General features: G+C 39.2%; 1 protein-coding gene across 1 annotated transcript in view; it reads left to right on the forward strand.

Annotated features, from left to right (window-relative positions):
• Positions 1-19,562, forward strand: part of RALYL (RALY RNA binding protein like) — a 471,140-nt gene that overhangs the window by 397,161 nt on the left and 54,417 nt on the right. Inside the window, exon 5 of the mRNA XM_068396465.1 lies at positions 8,974-9,006. Coding sequence (XP_068252566.1) covers positions 8,974-9,006 — 33 coding nt within the window. The remainder of the gene's footprint in view (positions 1-8,973; positions 9,007-19,562) is intronic.

Genomic DNA, 19,562 nt, shown 5'->3' on the forward strand with positions numbered 1-19,562 from the left:
CTAGGGGACCTGCTTTAGCATGGGGTTGGACTAGATGATTTCCAAAGGTCCTTTCCAACCCTTAACCATTCTGTGATTCTGTGATATGATACTATTTTTTAGTTCTAGCTCTCTGAAAATATTATACTATTATACAAACTTCAAATGACTTAGAGCTTTTGTGTTTTCCTCTCTTCTTGCTGGTTAAAATTTAGGCCACCCATTAATAAGGATTATTGGAAACTACTTCCTTTATTGTTCTTCCCCGTGCCTCCCTTTCCTACCACAACCCCAAAACCCTTCCATCCCATGTGTTATAACAGTAGTGCATTCAGTATCCAACATGACAAAGTACATTTTTACTGATATATCAAAACCAACTTTTATGCTGATTTATGTTTCATCTTAACCTCTTGCCATTGTGAAAATTAGCATAGGGAAAAGGCAGTCTCTTTAAATCACTTCCTGCCTGTATTGAAAGCTGCCTTTTATTCAGTTTTTCAACTGTCAGATTTTACAGATAATTCTGGACAGATTATTCAGTCTAACTGATGGCTAAAGATTATCTGTCCTATTAATTCATGTGGAAATAAATCCTAGGGGCCCCTGAAACTTGTACTTATTTCAAGAATTTGATGTTTATATATTATGTATTAAGATTCAGATTTTGCTAGGAAACTAGCTAAATTTGGTCATATGGTACATAGATCTGTAACAAAACTATTTTAGAGAGTAAGGCAGAAGAAATTAAAAGGGACAAACCTTGCTTTGTTTTGGGCTGACTTTGAAAACCCCCATAATATTGCATCTGATTTTCAGTGCACAGTGCCAGCATGCTAGGTTAGACAGCTTGACACTGCTTGTACTGCAGACAGTATCCTATGCTAAGGGTTTCCTGAAAACCTTTTCCTGTACAGAGGGCCCTGGGACCAGCCTGTCATGGGCTTAGGCACTAGGTAGAACTGGCTAAATAAAATGTACTGCATCAGTAGTCAATGACTTCTGCAGAGTTTTTTTAAAATAATAAAAAAAAAAAGGATAAAAACCCCACCTTGATGTCTATGTACATACCTTTTTTCTTGTCCGGACATATAAAATACTTAACAATCACATGATATATACGCTGAGACAAATATTCCATTCCTTTCACTTCAAAACTCTGGGATAAACTTAAACATTCCAGTTGCAAACTTTAATCAAATTTGGATTAACTATCATGTGGGAGTAGGAGAAGAGATGAAGCATGTGTTGATTGAAGGACACTGCTCATTGCCACTGCAATGATTCAGAGGAGCTAAAGAACAAAGATGCAGAACAAAGGAGAACCTAAAACATTTCTGTATGAGCTGCAACATCAGTTTTTACTGTAACATATAGCATACTTGTGTTATGACATCAACTTCTGTTCCTCACATAATAGCTGTGCCTCAAGCAAGATGTTGGGACACATCAGTAGTTAATATAGGTTGAAACGGAGGTTAACCTGAAATGTCCCTGGAACAGATATTGGAAAGCACCTGTGTGATTTAGGACCTACTTGGCAGGAAAGGATTATTAGCTCACGAATGCTAAAGACTTCTTTAAAAATAGGAATTAGGTGAAACTAGCAAGGGATTACATGGCAAAAATTATTTCTCAGGAGTGAAGCATCAATAGCTTACAGGCATGCTTATTTAATCTGGTAGCCTTTGTACTTGGCTCCTTCTGTGTCATCTAGTGTTTTTCCCAGATTTTCATATTCTGTAACTCCAGTGAGCTGTTGCAGGCAGATAGCCCCTAAAGTCTGTATACGCAGAAATTTTAGGCTTCTTGTCATGAAGCAGAATGGATCTAAATGACAGAAACTCTAGCTCCTAGATCACTAGCAGGAATCCCCAGCGTTGGAAGCATCAGCTCCATCTAACATCTTCAAGGTTGAAGTTCCTATTTCATCGCGGATATGTGGAGGACCTAATAACCTCTACTTGAAATGGCATTTGCATCTTTCTAAAGCTCCTTCTCATCTTTTAAACACTTAATTGCCCTCCTTTTGATTCTTTCCATCTACCCCCATCCTGTTATAAGATGCTGTGCCCAAAGCTGGCACAGTGCAGCCATGGAGGGATTCATCAGCTCTGAGGAGAGAAAGATGTCTTAGTACGCCCCCATACTAAACCGTATCCTGTTACTCAGTTCTTGCTCTCCTGAAACTTGTTTTTTTGCAACACCTAGCCAGGTATTTTCCATTTCATATATGTATAAAGTAGTTCTTTTTTCTCAAATTCTCACTGGACTTACCTTTTCTCTTTTTTTAAATTTTCTTACATTGATTTCAGACCATTTCTCTAATTTATCAAACAAATTTCAGATTTTAACTCCGTTTGCTGTTTAAAAAACAGCTGTTTAACAGCTGTTTAAAAAACAGCTATTTGTCATCTATTTTTATGCATAGTCTCTATTTTGTTGTTCAAATATTTATGCAAACCAAAACTGAACAAAACATAGTCCTGGGTGTTCCTACTATTTTATGTGCCCCCCTTTCCCATCGGCATAATTCTTTGTGCATGGGCATGTTGTTTTTTTTGCCTTAATGTATGTTTTCCTTAAGGTAATTAGATCATATTTTCCCAGCTTGAACATGAGACTCTCATATAAGGCAATATCAAAAGCGTTAAAAATCAGGCCCAGTCTTACTTACTATCTGTCTCTTCTTCTATCCATTAACTCAGTTATAATGTCGAAAGAGTAAGTTTGCACTGAGAAATGACATTTTAAGTTTGCAGTACTCTAGCTTCTGTCCACGGCTTTGAGGGATGTGTTTTATTTTGTACTATAATTTTTATGTTTTAATAAATAAAAGAAGCATTTAGCTCTGCGGAAAAGAACTTGTCAGGGCACTCTGACATTACAAAATAGTCATGAAAACAATACAGTTTGTGTTGGTTTACTAACCAGACTCACCAATTGCAATGTCAACCACCAGTTGGAAGTACTATTAAATTTATTAAGAACAATTGTAAAAGTGAACATAAAGCTGTAAATTACTCCTTCTCACCCTCTGTTTCTGAAACCCTTGTGGCAGATTGGATCTTCTATACAGCTCGTCTAACATTTATCTATTCCAGAATATGACAATGCTTCTGAAAAAACTTATGAATGTTTATAATTATATTTACGGAAGTTTCAGAAGACAGAATGAGCTTCTCCCTCAATTCGATCTGACAATGGTTACTGATGTCTGGAAAAATTATCTTGGATTGAAATTACTTTAAGTCACAGAAACCATTATAAATGGGAAGAAGAGGAGGAGGAAAGGAAGGAAGGAGGGAGGGAGGGAGGGAAGGTGGGGAGGGAGAGAGGGAGAAAGAAAGGTTTACCTAGTGTACACCAGCAATGGCTATTTCAGTCTCTATAGGTAGTGGAAGTTACATGAAATAATATTTCTTCTGTAAATTAAGATATGCTTTTATTAGGCCTGCTTGCATTGTATACAAATATTGGGAGTTACCAAAAGTTATAATGCACATCCTTTAAAAAGTAATTAGAGGACAAAATGTGAGCCATACTGCTTAAAAAATGCTGAAGGAAGATGTTTTCTGACCACTAATGACTGTTGACTTCAAACCACGAAGTCAAAATGCAGAGAAAAATGCAGCCCTGGTTGATCCCTGTGAATAGTAAACTACCTCAGTTTCTTTTGAAAGGTCCCTTGAGTTGTCCTTGCTTATCATTTTAAAATTAAATTCGTTGGCAAATAGAGTGAGCCATAAATCTGAATATTCTTTAACTTCACATATTTTTGCTAAACCTTTGGTTCCTAAAGCTGGACAGCGCAAAGAGATAGACATGCTTGACAGGTCAATTAGTCAGCCACATCAATCATACAAAATATATTATACAGACAATTCATCAAGCGACTGAAGTCCAAAATGCTTTTTAGTTGGCCTGACTTTCCTACATGACTTGAATGAAAAGCTTGAATCCTCTGGATTCCTGTTAGAAGTATTAACTCTTCCAATCCACCTGAAAACCGCAGTCACTATTCATGCATTTCACAGTCAAAGAGAAAATGTGTGATGTCAGTAACACACTTGGGAATTCCTCCTTGGGAATTCTAATTTGAAGATTGTAACCCAAAATGATGACTTATCTAAAAAAAATTTTGGTTCCTGACCATCACTTTCCCTGATTCAGGGCAGACAGTTCTTTTATATTAAAAAGTCAGAATAAGAACCTAACAAATGCCTTAAATTCCACATGTTTTTCTTACTAACTCCTTAGAGATGAAATTATATGATCACCATGAGGAAGAATATATTGATTCGTGATGAGTTACCTTGGTGAATGCTTGACTAAAACCCATTTGTTTGTGTACAGTGCTGATATTGCTAGATACGTTATCCACTTTGCCCTGTAAATAGGTTTTGGGAAGGAGAGGCAAGGATTCTTTAACATTAAATGATATTGATTTATGTATCTTGGGTCAGGTCTCAGATATAAAAAGCCATCTTGCCTGTAATATTAATAGGACAATTATGCAAGGAAAGCTGAGTTTACTTTGGGATCTTCCTGTCCTTAAATGATTTGTTTACAAGTCAAAGAGGAATTCACATGCCCTTAGTCTAGTCACGTTTCCTTGTATGTTTGTCTGCAAACCTTGAAACATTTGTCCATCTACATGTTCAGTCCATGTCAAAGATAGGATTTAGATAATTCGCATTGAAATAAGCAAACTTAGCAGCAAATAAAATAATTAAATACACAATTATGTTAATCAGATCTTGTAAAATATCTGTCCAAGACAGGTTGCAAGGGATAAAATACTAAATGGGAAATTTCTATTTTGAACACAGAGTGTGACAGTACTGAAGCATATCAACGGGTATAAATTGATTGCCCACGCCTGTTTAGTTTACAGTGACTGATTTTAATTGAGCAATTTCCATGAGTCTAAAAACCCTTTTTCCTCCTGTAAAAACTTATCCATTATATGTAGATAAGAAAGTCAGACCTGCCAGAAAATCTTAGCTCAGAATCAAAGGGAAACACAACCTCAGTCTGCCATGTCCTAGTCATGCTACCGATTAGCCTGCCTCCCTCCCGTTCAAACTGATACATTGCCTTGACATTTTGACAATCTGAAATTTTCTGATGGGAAAACCATTTCAGAAAGAAAAATCCTGATCACTCCAGCTTCATTACCATTCCTACATAATTAAAACATTATTGCCTTCGTTTACTGTCCAACCTAGTATTTCTTGCACACTCAACACATTTTTGCGAGAAAGAAAATTTCTGTTTTAACATTTTTCCTGAAGGTGTATGACAGCCCTTCTCACAGCTTATCAGATTACTCTTTCTGAGATATCATATTTAATTGTGCGAGACTTCCTCAAAACTCTAGAGAATTTGGTGTACTGCAGGCTAGAAAAGAAAAATTAAAAAATCTATAATATGTATTGATAAATGTCACCAGTAAAGATGATATAGGATGTTATTTTACATGGTGATGCAATTTTAAAACATTTATATTAATTTGCCACATACTAAATGACCAATTTAAATAAAAGGCCAAGAGATAATTGTATTCCTTTACTATGAGGAACACTTGAACTAGTTTAAAGTAATGCAGCCAATTATCTAAAACCATTTAGTCAAATATACTAGACAGGGGTCAAACCTAGGGCAGCACTATTTAAATCAAATTGAATTCCATCTTGAGAATGGATTTCAAATAGATTTTTAATTGCAGTGTTTTGTCCACAGGGCATTCTATCACACACTTTTCATTTGCAAGTATCATCCACCAGAATGTCTTCCATCAGGACAGTGCCAGGTCTTTCTTCATTACAAAATTTCTGTATTATGAAGTATGTAAATATGTTTTGAGGCTTTCATTCTTTGCTCGTTTTGCTTCTAGTTAATCTCTTGAGCCATGCATTGCATACTTCCCAGGTCTGGTTCATTTAATTAAGCAGAAAACCAGGAAACAAAACCATAGCACTCGTTGGGCTTTTCTTTATACACCAGAACTGCAAAGACGGTGCAGATGTTTTCCTGTAATAGTGTGATCCACAGCAGGAAAAGCTGGTCCAGGAAGTTGGCATAGTGGGTGCACAGAGCCTGCAGGAGAACTATAGAATCATTTTGGTTGGAAAGGACCTTTAAGATCATCAAGTCCAACCATTAACCTAACATTACCAAGTCCACCACTAAACCATGTCCCTAAGCACCACATCTACTTGTCTTTTAAATATCTCCAGGGATGGTGACTCCACCACTTCCCTGGGCAGCCTCTTAAAATGCTTGATAGCCATTTCGGTGAAGAAATTTTTCCTGATATCCAATCTAAACCCCCGCTGGCACAACTTGAGGCCGTTTTCTCTCGTCCTATCACTTGTTACTTGGGAGAAGAGACCTGACACCTGCCTCACTACAACCTCCTTTCAGGTACTTGTAGAGAGTGATAAGGTCTCCCCTTAGCCTCCTTTTCTCCAGACTAAACAATCCCAGTTCCTTCAGCCTGTTCCTCATAAGACTTGTGCTCTAGACCCTTCACCAGTTTCATTGCCCTTCTTTGGACTCATTCCAGCCCTTCAACATATTTCTTGTAGTGAAGGGTCCAAAACTGAACACAGTGTCTGAGGTGCAGCCTCACCAGTGCCGAGTATGGGGGCATGATCACTTCCCTAGTCCTGCTGGCCACACTATTTCTGATACAAGCCAGGATGCTGTTGGCCTTCTTGGCCACCTGGGCACACTGCTGGCTCATATCCAGCTGGCTATTGACCAGGTCCTTTTCCGCCAGGCAGCTTTCCAGCCACTCTTCCCCAAGCCTGTAGCATTGCATGGTGGTGTTGTGCCCCAAGTGCGAGACCCGAAACTTGGCCTTGTTGAACCCCATACAGTTGGCTTTGGCCCATCAATCCAGCCTGTTTAGATCCCTCTGCAGAGCCTTCCTACCCTCAAGCTGATCAAAACTCCCACCCAACTTGGTGTTGTCTGCGAACTTACCGAGGGCGCACTAAATCCCCTTGTCCAGATCATTGATATAGATATTAAAGAGAACTGGCTGCGATACTGAGCCCTGGGGAACACCACTTGTGAGCAGCCGCCAGCTGGACTTAACTCCATTCACCACAACTCTTTGGGCCCGGCTATCCAACCAGATTTTTACCCAGTGAAGTGTATGCCCATCCAAGCCATGAACAGCCAGTTTCTCCAGGAGAATGCTGTGGGAAACAGTGTCAAAGGCTTTGCTAAAGTCTAGGTAGACAACATCCACAGCCTTTCCCTCATCCAGTAAGCAGGTCACCTTGTCATAGAAGGAGATCAGGTTAGTCAAGCAAGACCTGCCTTTCATAAACCCATGCTGACTGGGTCTGATCACCTGGTTGTCCTGTACGTGCAGTGTGATGACACTCAAGCCTTATGCAAGTTGTCCTTACCACTGCTGGAAATCTAACCCCAGGAAATTAGGTTTAAAGTACATTTGAAGATGACATTGTAGGTACATTTGAAGATGACTGAAGACAGGCTTCTATGTTATTTCCACTGGTGATTCTGGGAAAGAAGTAGTAAATGCTTTGCAAAAAGATGACATGCAGTATTTTTCAATTAAAGAAAAAAACATATAATCCTTTAAAAATCACAGTGACAAGTTCATCTTTTGTAAATGCCCTTCTGGATAGATGGCAATAACTAAACTGGTCTATTGGCTTGTGAGTTTTTTGGACAAAACCTTTGCTAAATGAATAATAAATGCAAATGTACTTGGCTTTTCTACAAAGAAACTTGCAGTAAATGTTCATTCTTAAAACATTGACAAATTATTTGCAGTACTTCTGTTTACAATTAGTCCTGTTTACAGTTCTATTTCAGATATTTTATTGTGGGACTGAACTGGTTTCAGATGGGAGGGGTCATCACAAATGAAATGTTCAGTTCCAAATATGACATACTTCGCTTTGTTAGAAACACTTTTCTTAAAGGCTACAAACAGACATTAAGTACCTGGGGGTTTTATTTGCTGTTCTTCCTAACACAGTACTCTCAGTGAAAATTAGCACAATGGAGAACTTTTGCATCATTTGCATGTTATGTAACCTCTCAAATTAATTGAGTTGTAAATTTGCTATAAATATGTTTATAAAGGACCCTAAAGTCACATGCTAACAAGCCGCTGATATTAGTAAACTCATTGCAGCCATGACACACCACAAAATTAAGGGTAGCCAGTTGCAGGTACTGGAGCAGAAATACAGTGCAATAACAAACATAGGCGAGGATTTTTATATCTATCCTGGTTGGGTGGAAACTACTAGTAGAATAGGCTCCTGCCAGTGTGCAAGTGGCACAGCTGCTCACAGAGACAGCAGCAACAGCAAGGAGTTGGGAAACAACACCTTTAACAACTGGTTTTAGAAATGGGCATGATTCTTGGTCTACCAAACCAGTGGTATCCAGATCCAGCACAAGGCTGATTACCGCAGATATATCAGAAGTTCTCATGATGAAGAAGTGACCATGTCATGTGAACAGAGGATGTTAGAAAGCAACCAAAATGGATGTGGAAGCCCTCAAATCAGGAAAGTTCTTACACCCATACTAAATTTTAGGTTTAAATGTTTTAAAAAACAGATGTAATATCTTCCCTAAATCACAGCTATCAAAAAAAAAAATTACATAAAAAATGCCAAAAAAAAGGATGAAGTATTACTTCTTGACTTTAGACTTTACATGTAAATATCTACACAAGTCATCTGAATCTGTGAAATTCAAAGAGTCTAGACGTGCTGCTTTGTGAAAAACGAACCAAAGTTCAGTTAGGTCAATGGGATTTTTTTTGAGTTATGCTCCTAGCATAATGGATAAGGCCCTTCTATTGTTGTTAAATTGTGTATTGGTCACCAAGAAAATTTAATACTGAGAGTGGCTGTTTTAGATTCATTGTATTAATGTTCTGAAATACAATCAATATATATATATTTAAAACTTCTCTTATTTACTTGACAGACTTGAATCAAAGGAGCCTTTCCTGTCCGTTGGGTAAGTATATTTCCATGGGAATATGTATATTTCCATGGATACTTATATATGCAACTCCCATACAATATAATTTATGAGATTATGTTGAGCATAAACATCCTGTTTCAACATTATGGTTATTTACTATACCTAAACTTAGAAAAAGTAATTAGTCAATAAAGTCAGCCGTTGTGGATATCTCCTTTCTTAAAAAATATTAAGAAGTACACTTTGCCTCTATTGACTAACCAAAATTTATACTAAAAGACATGTAGGACTTAAATGTTGCATTGAAAGGTAGCTGGTTTATTATTTTGTTTTCACTGATCTTTCAGCCAGAAAACATTTCAAATATTGTCTATACCACTTGTCTAAGCCCCTGAATAAATAAATGATAGTTTCTTTTAAAATAAAAATTTTGTGATACTTCAATAACAGAAATAAAATCAAATTCATAAAATAGAAAAATATCACATTTTTAGCCTAATTATAGATCACTACACTGATTTGCATATTACAGCTATTGTTTTTCATAGTCTCATAGCCGCTTAAACAGTTATATGGTCTATATATTAAAATGATTAACTCATCTTTCTAAAAACTCATTTTTAAATGTGACATATTCTGAACAGAGAGTACCTTTCTTTTATAAAATGTAGACCATTTTATATATTAAAGCTTTAAGTATTTTACTTCTGAGTCTGAAGTTCATTTTTCATGCACTGTTTTCCTTTTAGCTTCTTTCTTTAAAACTTTTATAAGTTTCCTAACATTCTCACTCCCTGTTTTCCTTCAGAACTCTGTATTCTTTATGTCTCTTCATTCTCATTTTTCTTTGTTCACAACACCATGTTTCATGCTACCAAGAACATAAACTGCAGACAAAAGATCCCATGAAAAATAGCCATTTAAGGGTTAATTCTACCATGTAACTGTCAGTAGCTTCCAAATTGTTGTATGAACCGCAGGTCAAAAAAATACTTCAAGTTTTAAAGTGCAAATTAACAAAGGAAGTGTGGCAGCTAAGAACAGAGAAACCCAACAAATCAGGGTAAACAGGATTGAGATATGTCTCAGTTTCTATAGCATAAAGTAACTTTGGTTTGTTTGAGTATATTTTGAATTAATTGCTTGCCATTTCCACTTTCTGTCAACTCAGAATTATTGAAAAATAATTTAAATGCTGGTGAAATTGAGGGGGTGTGGGGGGTGTGTTCTCTTGATTTGTATGCTTTGAAACGTCCAAATTCATTACCAAATTCAGTCACTTCTGTTATTACCTTTCATTATTCCACTTTGTAATGTGTCCTATTGAGTTGTTTTTCTGAGGGCTCCACTCTCATAATGAAGTGATTACCTGAAAATCTGAACTTAGATTTCTGGCAGGCAGACTTCAGCCTGTTTAGGAGGTTGGTGGACAGAGTCCCTTGGGAGTCAGTCCTGAAGGGCAAAGGAGTCCAGGAAGGCTGGTCGTGCTTTAAAAAGGAATTGATAAATATTCAGGAACAGGCTGTCCCAGTCTGTATGAAGAGAAGCCGTCAGGGAAAAAGACCGGCCTGGTTAAACAGAGAACTTAGGCTAGAACTTAAGGAAAAAAAGAGAACCTATTTGCTCTGGAAGAAGGGTCGGGTAACTTGGGAGGTCTATAGGGATGTTGCCAGGTTGTATAGGGAGAAGATTAGGAGGGCCAAAGCTCAATTAGAGCTTGATTTGGCTGCTACGGTCAAAGATAATAAAAAAAGCTTCTACAAATACATTAACAGCAAAAGGAGGGTCAAGGAGAGCCTCCTCCACTTGCTGAATGAGGAAGGTACTGTAGTGTCAGGAGATGAGGAAAAGGCAGAGGTGCTCAATGCCTTCTTTGCCTCGGTCTTTAATGTCAAGACCGGTTGTCCTCAGGAGTCTCGGCCCCCAGAGCCTGAAGTTAGGGACGGGGGGCTGTGTGAAGCCCCCGTAATCCAGGAGGAGACGGTTAGTGACCTGCTGTGCCAGTTGGACACCCACAAGTCTATGGGCCTGGATGCAATTCACCCCAGAGTAATGAAGGAACTGGCAGATGAACTTGCCAAACCACTCTCGATTATCTACCGGCAGTCCTGGTTAACTGGAGAAGTTCCAGCTGACTGGAAACTAGCAAATGTAATGCCCATCTACAAGAAGGGTCGGAAGGATGATCCAGGGAACTATAGGCCTGTCAGCCTGACCTCAGTGCCAGGCAAGGTGATGGAACAGATCATCCTGAGTGCCATTACACGGCACATGCAGGACAATCGGAGCATCGGGGCCAGCCAACATGGATTCATGAAAGGCAGGTCCTGCTTGACCAACCTGATCTCCTTCTATGACCAAGTGACCCACTTAGTAGATGAGGGCAGGGCTGTGGATGTAGTCTATCTAGACTTCAGTAAGGCATTCGACACTGTCTCCCACAGCATCCTCCTAGACAAACTGGCTGCCCGGGGCTCAGATGGGTGGACTCTTCAATGGGTTAAAAACTGGCTGGATGGCCGAGCCCAGAGAGTGGTGGTGAATGGGGCAAAGTCCAACTGGCGGCCGGTCACTAGCGGTGTTCCCCAGGGCTCAGTTCTGGGGCCGGTGCTGTTCAATATCTTTATAGATGATCTAGACGTAGGGATTGAGTGCACCCTCAGTAAATTTGCAGATGACACCAAGCTGGGTGGGAGTGTCGATCTGCTGGAGGGTAGGAAGGCCCTACAGAGGGATTTGGACTGGTTAGATAGATGGGCTGAGACCAACGGCATGAGGTTCAACAAGAACAAGTGCCGGGTCTTACACTTCGGCCACAACAACCCCATGCAGCTCTACAGGCTGGGGGAGGAGTGGTTAGAAAGCGGCCCGGTGGAAAGAGACCTGGGGGTGCTGATCGACAGCCGGCTAAACATGAGCCAGCAGTGTGCCCAGGTGGCCAAGAAGGCCAATGGCATCCTGGCCTCTATTAGGAATAGTGTAGCCAGCCGGTCTAGGGAAGTGATCGTCCCTCTGTACTCGGCACTGGTGAGGCTGCACCTTGAGTACTGTGTCCAGTTCTGGGCCCTGCACTTCAAGAAAGATGTTGAGGTGTTGGAGGGAGACCAGAGGAGGGCGACCAAGCTGGTGAAGGGTCTGGAGGGTCTGACCTACGAGGAACGGCTGAGGGAGCTGGGGTTGTTTAGCCTGAAGAAGAGGAGGCTCAGAGGTGACCTTATTGCAGTCTACAACTACCTGAAGGGAGGTTGTAGTGAAGTGGGAGTCAGCCTCTTCTCCCAGGCAACTAGCGATAGGACAAGAGGACATAGCCTCAAGCTTTGCCAGAGGAGGTTCAGAATTATGTTTATGTTTTGGGTCTTGGTTTGGGTTTGCTTCCAGATGAGCAGATTGGTGGCCACTGTGTAAATCCACGTAGCCATTGTATGTGACTTTGTCGCTAAACTGGATTCTTCTTGGGAAGTCTAATCTGAGCAAATAGACGTAGCCTCTTCCCAGAAGTTCCCAGAAGTTTGCCTGTAATGTACGTCAATTATTTTTTGCAAGTTCATAACGATAAGGATAGAAAATATAAAAATTATTCCCTGCCTCTGTGCTAACTTTTGCCTTTTATTGCTGTATTTCCTCCACCCCAAAGGAGGGCTTCAGACAGAGTTTAGAGTGCTGTGCTCTAAGGAGGGGTGCAACTCAACATCCACTTTCTTGGTACTAAGTCAGAGAGATGCTCCTCCTAGTCCCACAGCAGTTGGGGGGTTCATTTGCTCAGAGGATGAGCTCTTGTGCCAAGACCTGTATCTAAGGTTTTAACCCAGACTGACAGCTGCAATCACCAGGCTTTTAAAATACAGTAAATATTTGCAGAATAAATGCTGACTCAGCCTCAATTAGACTAACACATGGGTGCCCTTAATGTCACTTGCTGCCAGACTTGGTCAAAACACCGATCTAAATTACTTTAGGTTGCCTACAGATGACTTGGTCCTGCACAGCAGCCTTTCATTCATCTCCCTTCTGCAACAGATTTGTTTCCACATTTTCATTATACTGCCTGTAGGGACTAATTATGCTTTTTCATTTTGCCGTGCCTAAGCTAACGGCTTCTTGATGCTTTTCCATTGTTAATTCTTTTGGTGGGGGAAGGGAACACGAAGTGTGGCAGTCTAAGAGCTAGAGACTGACACATTTTGTTGAGCCCTGCATGTATGTGCAGGACTGCAGACTTCCCATGAGAGATCCCGCAAAGGAAAAGTGGTTCTTAAAATGATGCATTGTTTCCCCTCTCTCAGAAAGCAGCCAGCTACAGAGAGAAGCAGACCCCAACTCTTGCTGTTGTAGTTTGTCTCGAATGCAGGGAGAGAACAGCTCCTGTACTACCTTGATAAAGGAAATTCAATTTATCCTTCTTTCTATGCAAAGTGCACAGCAAAGAAAAAAAATCCATGCTCCTTTACTCCATGTGCAGGAGCATAATCTGGCACTGAAGTAACAGTAACCTCTTTAATATAATACAAGTCTCTAATGGTAGCAACCAGGAGCAAAAATTCGTCAAGTATGTGATCTATTCAGATAAGAGTATCTGAATTCAATGTCATGTTTTTGGGCTAGAATACGAAGGTGAATTCTAGATACACATTGTCTTCCTTTGTCTCTTAGAGGTGAAAATTAAATCCTTAGGGAAGGCTGAAACATCTCTTAACAGTGATGAACGCTGTTAGCCTGTAGGGGCACAGGATGCTTCTCCCCACAATGTTATTTCCACACTTCTGGGGTTTTGTGTCTGTATTGAACCTGAGCAAGAGAGTTGTCTGGACTTTCTTTTCTCTTTATGTTACGTAGCATTCATGTTCATGCAAGGTTAGAATGAAAAAGCAGCCATGCAAATAGACAGAATGCTTGGAAGGCTTCCCATTAGAGGCAACAGTTCTGCTAAAACTCCACCAAAGTGAAGACTCCTGACAATGCATCAAATTAACTTCATTCATCAGAAGTCTTTGAAAGATTCAGACATAGAAAGACTAGGCAGGTCAAGAGGTACAAAAAAAATGGATACTGCAAAAAGGGCAACCTAAGAGCCATCTCAGTTACTAAGTTCAACTCACATTGTGGCAAATGACGTATAATATTTTAAAAAAATATATTTAAAATGCCAGCAACTTTTAATTATCCACATTTGCTCTCCATATTTGGCATTTTGTTCTTAATAATAATGATGCATAATTATCACCTCAACAAAACTCTTCTCATTCTCTCTAAATGATTAGATTGATCATCCAGTTACTAACCATTGACCTAGCTATTTCATGGCAGTTGTTTCGTGGTAACTATCTGCATGTAAAAGTTTATCCCTTGATAAATTCCAGATAATACTGCATGCAGATTTGTAACTGGCCATCAGTCTGAGCCCTAAAATTCAAAACTCATTTTGTAAGACACAGCTGTTGCAGCATCTTTTAAGACCTGTAATAGTACTATATGGTCAAGAGAGACTGTAACGATTTTGTAGCTGTCTCTCACAGTAGAAATTCTTTGAATTAATTCTTGTTTGCATCTAACTGTAATTGTACGTAACTTTTCACAATAACATCCGATCTTTACTCTAAGACATGCAGGAGTAGAAAATCCATCACAGCAACTAAGAAGTTTGTCAGACTTTTAAAAATATTTGTCTTCTTTGTTAGATGTCATTTAATAATATGTCCCATATTGTTGAATTCAGAAAAGACAAGGAGAGAGAGTAAGAAAGAGAGCTGATTTTTTCTGAGGCTAATGAGAACTTAGATTCATCTACTGACAGATGCAGAGAATGGGATTACTTCTGGATAAGCAGGCAATAGCTCTTCGGTGAGATGGTCTTTGAAAATGCACGTATTTTATACATCTGGTTGTCAGCTGAGATCCAATCTATTTCTCTTCCTTTTGTGTAGATGTTAAAAAAATACAATACAAACTGCTGACTTTTTAACTTTTTTCTTTTTTTCAAGATTGGTTGTTTGCTATAAACAGTATAAATTTATGTGGAAAGCCCAGAGAGACGTAAGTGAAATGAATGCATTGTATGCATTTATTACATGATGAATAGTTGTCTGTCATGGGAGAAAGAAGAGAGATACAAGTAAAATTGGCACTAATTGCTGCATTTTTTTTACATTCTCAGTAAAAAGACTAGAGATCTGTATGAACAAAACGCAAAAAGTAAAATTCCTTAATTTTCTTCTGGCAGAATTGTTCTGAGAAACATCTAACAACTGGAATTTGTCACCCACATTTCTTCCTCTTGCTCAGTAGTATTTTCTTTCCCATAAGGCCATTTTGCAGAAGATTTCTAGGAAATCCTGCACTCATACACCAGTTTGAGGGATCCCATTCTGAAGAAGTGAGACAGTTAAAAAAAAAATCTTAGTCCTTGCAGGCTCTGTTAGGTTAATATCCAGTCCACTTCCAAAATATGCAGGTTCTTTCAATTCACAGTCAGTTTTTGTCTGGGTGGGTTTTTTTACAGACAATAAGTTATAAGGCACAAAACAGGATGTAGCCACATGTCATCTTCTGTACAACAAATACCATAACACTTGTCCCCCATCCTGATTATCAGACAGCACCAGTGGAAGGAGCAGACACTATTCCTACTGTTCCTATCCACCTTTTGAAGAGAGATAACTATGAAAATTATTTTCTTTCAGCAGAGGAAAAATATAAAAAGAAAAGGAGATACTGGGTGCGTTTTGCACTGTTAATATGAAACCAATAAAACTACCAACCTGAACATAATCTTGTAACTCTCATTCGCATTCAGGCCAGATATTCACGAGCTGCATTTTCATGAAAAGCATGAGAGGACTGAACACACTTGACAATTATTTAAACTCATTGTTTAGAGAAAGGCACTAATTCCTTATGCTTAAAACCACCCAGGCTCTGTGACTTTGACAGACAGCAGTAGGTTTTCTGCACTTGCAGAGAATACCCTCTAAAACAACCAGTTTTTTAATTATTTGTGACGTTTAGCCTGGAGGCCAGAAGCAGAAGTCAGGGGACTGCAAGGGCTCTGTGCATGGTTAGGCTGCCAGGGTAGTCACCAGAAAGGCAGGAGGGATTTGGGGGACGAGAGCACATATGGAAAGCTGGGAATCTTCATGTGAAATATGTTGAGAATCTATACAGTTTAATTTCAAGCAGTATTACTGATACACTTCTCTTCCAACAATTTACCAAAACCCACAAGGATTAAGCTCTTCTATAATTGCCTGCTTTCCATTATGATAAGATTCTGAAACAGTGGATGAATATCACTGTTTTATAAATTTATACAAAGTTTTTTTGCTTGAAGATATCTCTGAAGAAGAGATTACGAAGCCACTTTGTAATAATAATATTGGTTCATTGCTGTTACTGCATTTGTCAGTGTTTTTGTGTCATTACTCAGTGTTTAGATCCCAGATTATGTATTTTTCTACTCATCTGCAAGCTAAATAATTATTTTATGGTTCCTCTATTTTCCTGATCTTTTCCATTCTACACCACTTCCACTCTCATACACACAGAAAAATATATATTGCGTAGAAAACAGACTAATACATTTGGCCACAAAAGAAAAGTAGTTTCCTAATTCTTTAACTTTTATTAGTAACAAACTCAACATATATGCACCTTAATAAATTCTTTTTCCCCTCTCTGACCTTAATAACATCAGTAACAATGTGCTTCATAATTGAGAAAGGCAAGAAAGGCAACAGAGCATGAGATCACTTTTTTTCTTTTCTGGTTATTCTATTTTTCTTTCCCTTTCATTTACTTTCTGTTATTTCTGTCATCCAAGACTATCCTTTTGTTAGTAATTCTAAAAAAAACACAATACATATGCAAGCCATTTATGTCCTGGGTTAATGATGAACAATTCCTCAGTACTGAATATCTGTAGTCTCACCTATGTACAAGACAGGATGTTCTGGGAAAATGATGTACAAGAGAATGTTTCTGAAGGAAAGTCAGGAGCCTGAAACATTCTAGAGGGGAAAAAAAGAAAGAAAATAAACAGAGATGCAGGAACATAAGAATAGAAAGGAAAGTCCAGGGAAAGGGACTACACAAAGAAGCCAAAAAGGGAGGTATTTTCTTAAAATGGACTGAGGAAGGAAGGAGAATATTTGCTGGGTATGTAATGTCACTGTGGAAAAACACTATTTACTTCATACTCACTGGGTTTTGCCCAAACAGTAGTCACTGATCCAGGAGTTATAGAAAATAGTGTTCGGAGACATCTGTGTTAGCACAATATTCCTGTTTCCTATTTCTGAGGTATTAACATAGCGTCTTGGCCCACCAGTCTCTATGGGCTTCTGTGAATGTGCACAGCTTACAGTGGCAGGCTAATGGGCAGTTGAAACAATTTCATAAATGAGACCTAGCTCCCTACTCACACTACCTCTGAAAATTGAGAAAGTTTTTCATCCTTTGTATGGCTATTGTCACACAAAAGACTTTCTTTATTTTCACAAGTTTCCAGATCATTACAAAGAAGTTTTAATTCAATATTTTATCCTTGATAAATATATTGAAAGATATAATAATTTTGAAGTTTGATATTTTGAATTTCAAATTCCCTATAATGCTGTTCAAATCAGTCAATCTGTATTTGTTCATTGCTCTTCTGCCTGTGTCGCTCTTACTACTTTTGTGTGATAGTGACAATTGGAACTCTTCTTAATATTAAGTTCTTAGTGTGCTAGGGCTTGTACAAATATTCGGAGACGATCTGGTGGCTGACCCTTCTGATTCCACCTTTGAAATCAGCTTAATCTTTTTCACTAGCAAGTGAAATCTGAGACTGGTCCATCTATCTAACATGCTACTTGGACTTTACAGAATCAACCAGGTTGGAAGAGACCTCTGGGATCATCGAGTCCAACCATTGCCCTGACACCACCATATCAACTAGACCCTGGCACTAAGTGCCATGTCCAGTCTTTTTTTAAACACATCTAGAGATGGTGATTCCACCACCTCCCTGGACTTGTGCTAGAAGAGAAAGGTGGGACAGCAAAAAGAAATGTATGCTTAAAAGACCAAACCACACAAAGACAGCCAGTACTGCTATGCTAGCTTTTACTGGAAAGTCTGCCTCACACCCCTCTTTAGTAATATAGTTTTCAGCTCCTTGATAAAGAGATTTCTTCCTTGGAGATTGATTAGCCATGATCATGACAGCAATCAGCAACTGGCTGTGTTTCAAAAGTTGTTGGTCCACACCAGTCTTTATATACATTGGCTTTCTAAAATGGCTGGGTGCTTTTAATTTCGACATTCTCTTATAAAGCTCCATCAAGAGCACTGCCACAGATCCTAATTTAGGTTTTGTCTTTTCTTATCTTTCTGGTTTTTAAAGCAAAGGGAACACATCAAAGAAGGTGGCACACGTAAAGCAGTGCTAACCATGCTCGCCAATTTGCTAGGCTGAGTAAGGATGAAGAGAATTAGGGAGACGGAAGCAAGATGACAGTGTTACCTAGATGTTTATTTAATACATATTTTTCCTTTGCAATGTAAAACTATGAAATGTATAAGAAAGGGGTATGTTTTTCCTTCTATTCATGTGCTCTCACCACAGTATGTAAGTACAGTTTCTGAGTTTAAATGGGACCAACCTTTCTCTTCCCTGTTCTAGGTTTTGTGTTGAGGGGGAATGCAAAACCTTCAGGATGAAGGTTACTGCCATGAATAGTGATGGGAAGAATGGAGGAATTTTTTCTTGATTCTATAACATTTTAAACTTTGATAATTTCACTGAAGTGTTGTGTCCCACAGAGCTGCATCACCAGAGTTGACATCATGGAAGAAATGGGAGATGTCCTTCTGGGAGATTGTTGTGTCTCCATCTGCTGAGGTTTCCAAGTCTTAGCTAGGTAAAGCTATGGCTAGCCTGGTTTAGCCCTGGAAATTGTTACCTGTTGGGCAGGAGGCTGAACCAGATACCTTCTAGAAGTGCCTGCCAGCTCTATGGATAGGTATGGAAGCCACATTAGCTGCTGGACACATGGCATGTACAGTGATTTTTTCAGCTTTTGACTCCCCGCTATGAAATCAGGAGAATGTCCTGTCCCAGGGTGTGAAGTTTGTTAAGAGAGGAGGCAGTGCAGAAAGAGGCACATCAGAGAGATGTGTTGCTGACACAGAGCAAATTGGAGCTCCTACTTCTCTCTCATGTTTGCTAAGGGTTTTTTAAAAGAGACTAAGCTTCAGGCTAGGAGACTGTCACGGTTTAAAGCTGGGCTGGCGATTAAACCTGCGGCAGATGCCCTCTGTTATCCCCCCCCCCCCCCTCCCCCCAGAGGGAAAGGAAAAGGGAAAAGGGAGAGAGACTTCTGGGTTGGAAAATTAAAACAGTTTTAATAAACTATAATAATGAAAAAAAAAGAATAATAATAATAATAGAAATAATCAAATATATACAAATATATATACAAAACCAAGATTGAGCTCCCCTGAAGTCAGCCACGTCACCACCGGCACTGCAGGGCAGGCTCCGGGAAGGCCCAGCCTGGGCCTAGCGACGGTCGAGAGCTGGATTCAGGAACGCACGGATCGGGATCGGGGGC

Source organism: Nyctibius grandis, chromosome 3 (genome assembly GCF_013368605.1).
Source record: "Nyctibius grandis isolate bNycGra1 chromosome 3, bNycGra1.pri, whole genome shotgun sequence".
Classification (NCBI taxonomy): Eukaryota; Metazoa; Chordata; class Aves; order Nyctibiiformes; family Nyctibiidae; genus Nyctibius; species Nyctibius grandis.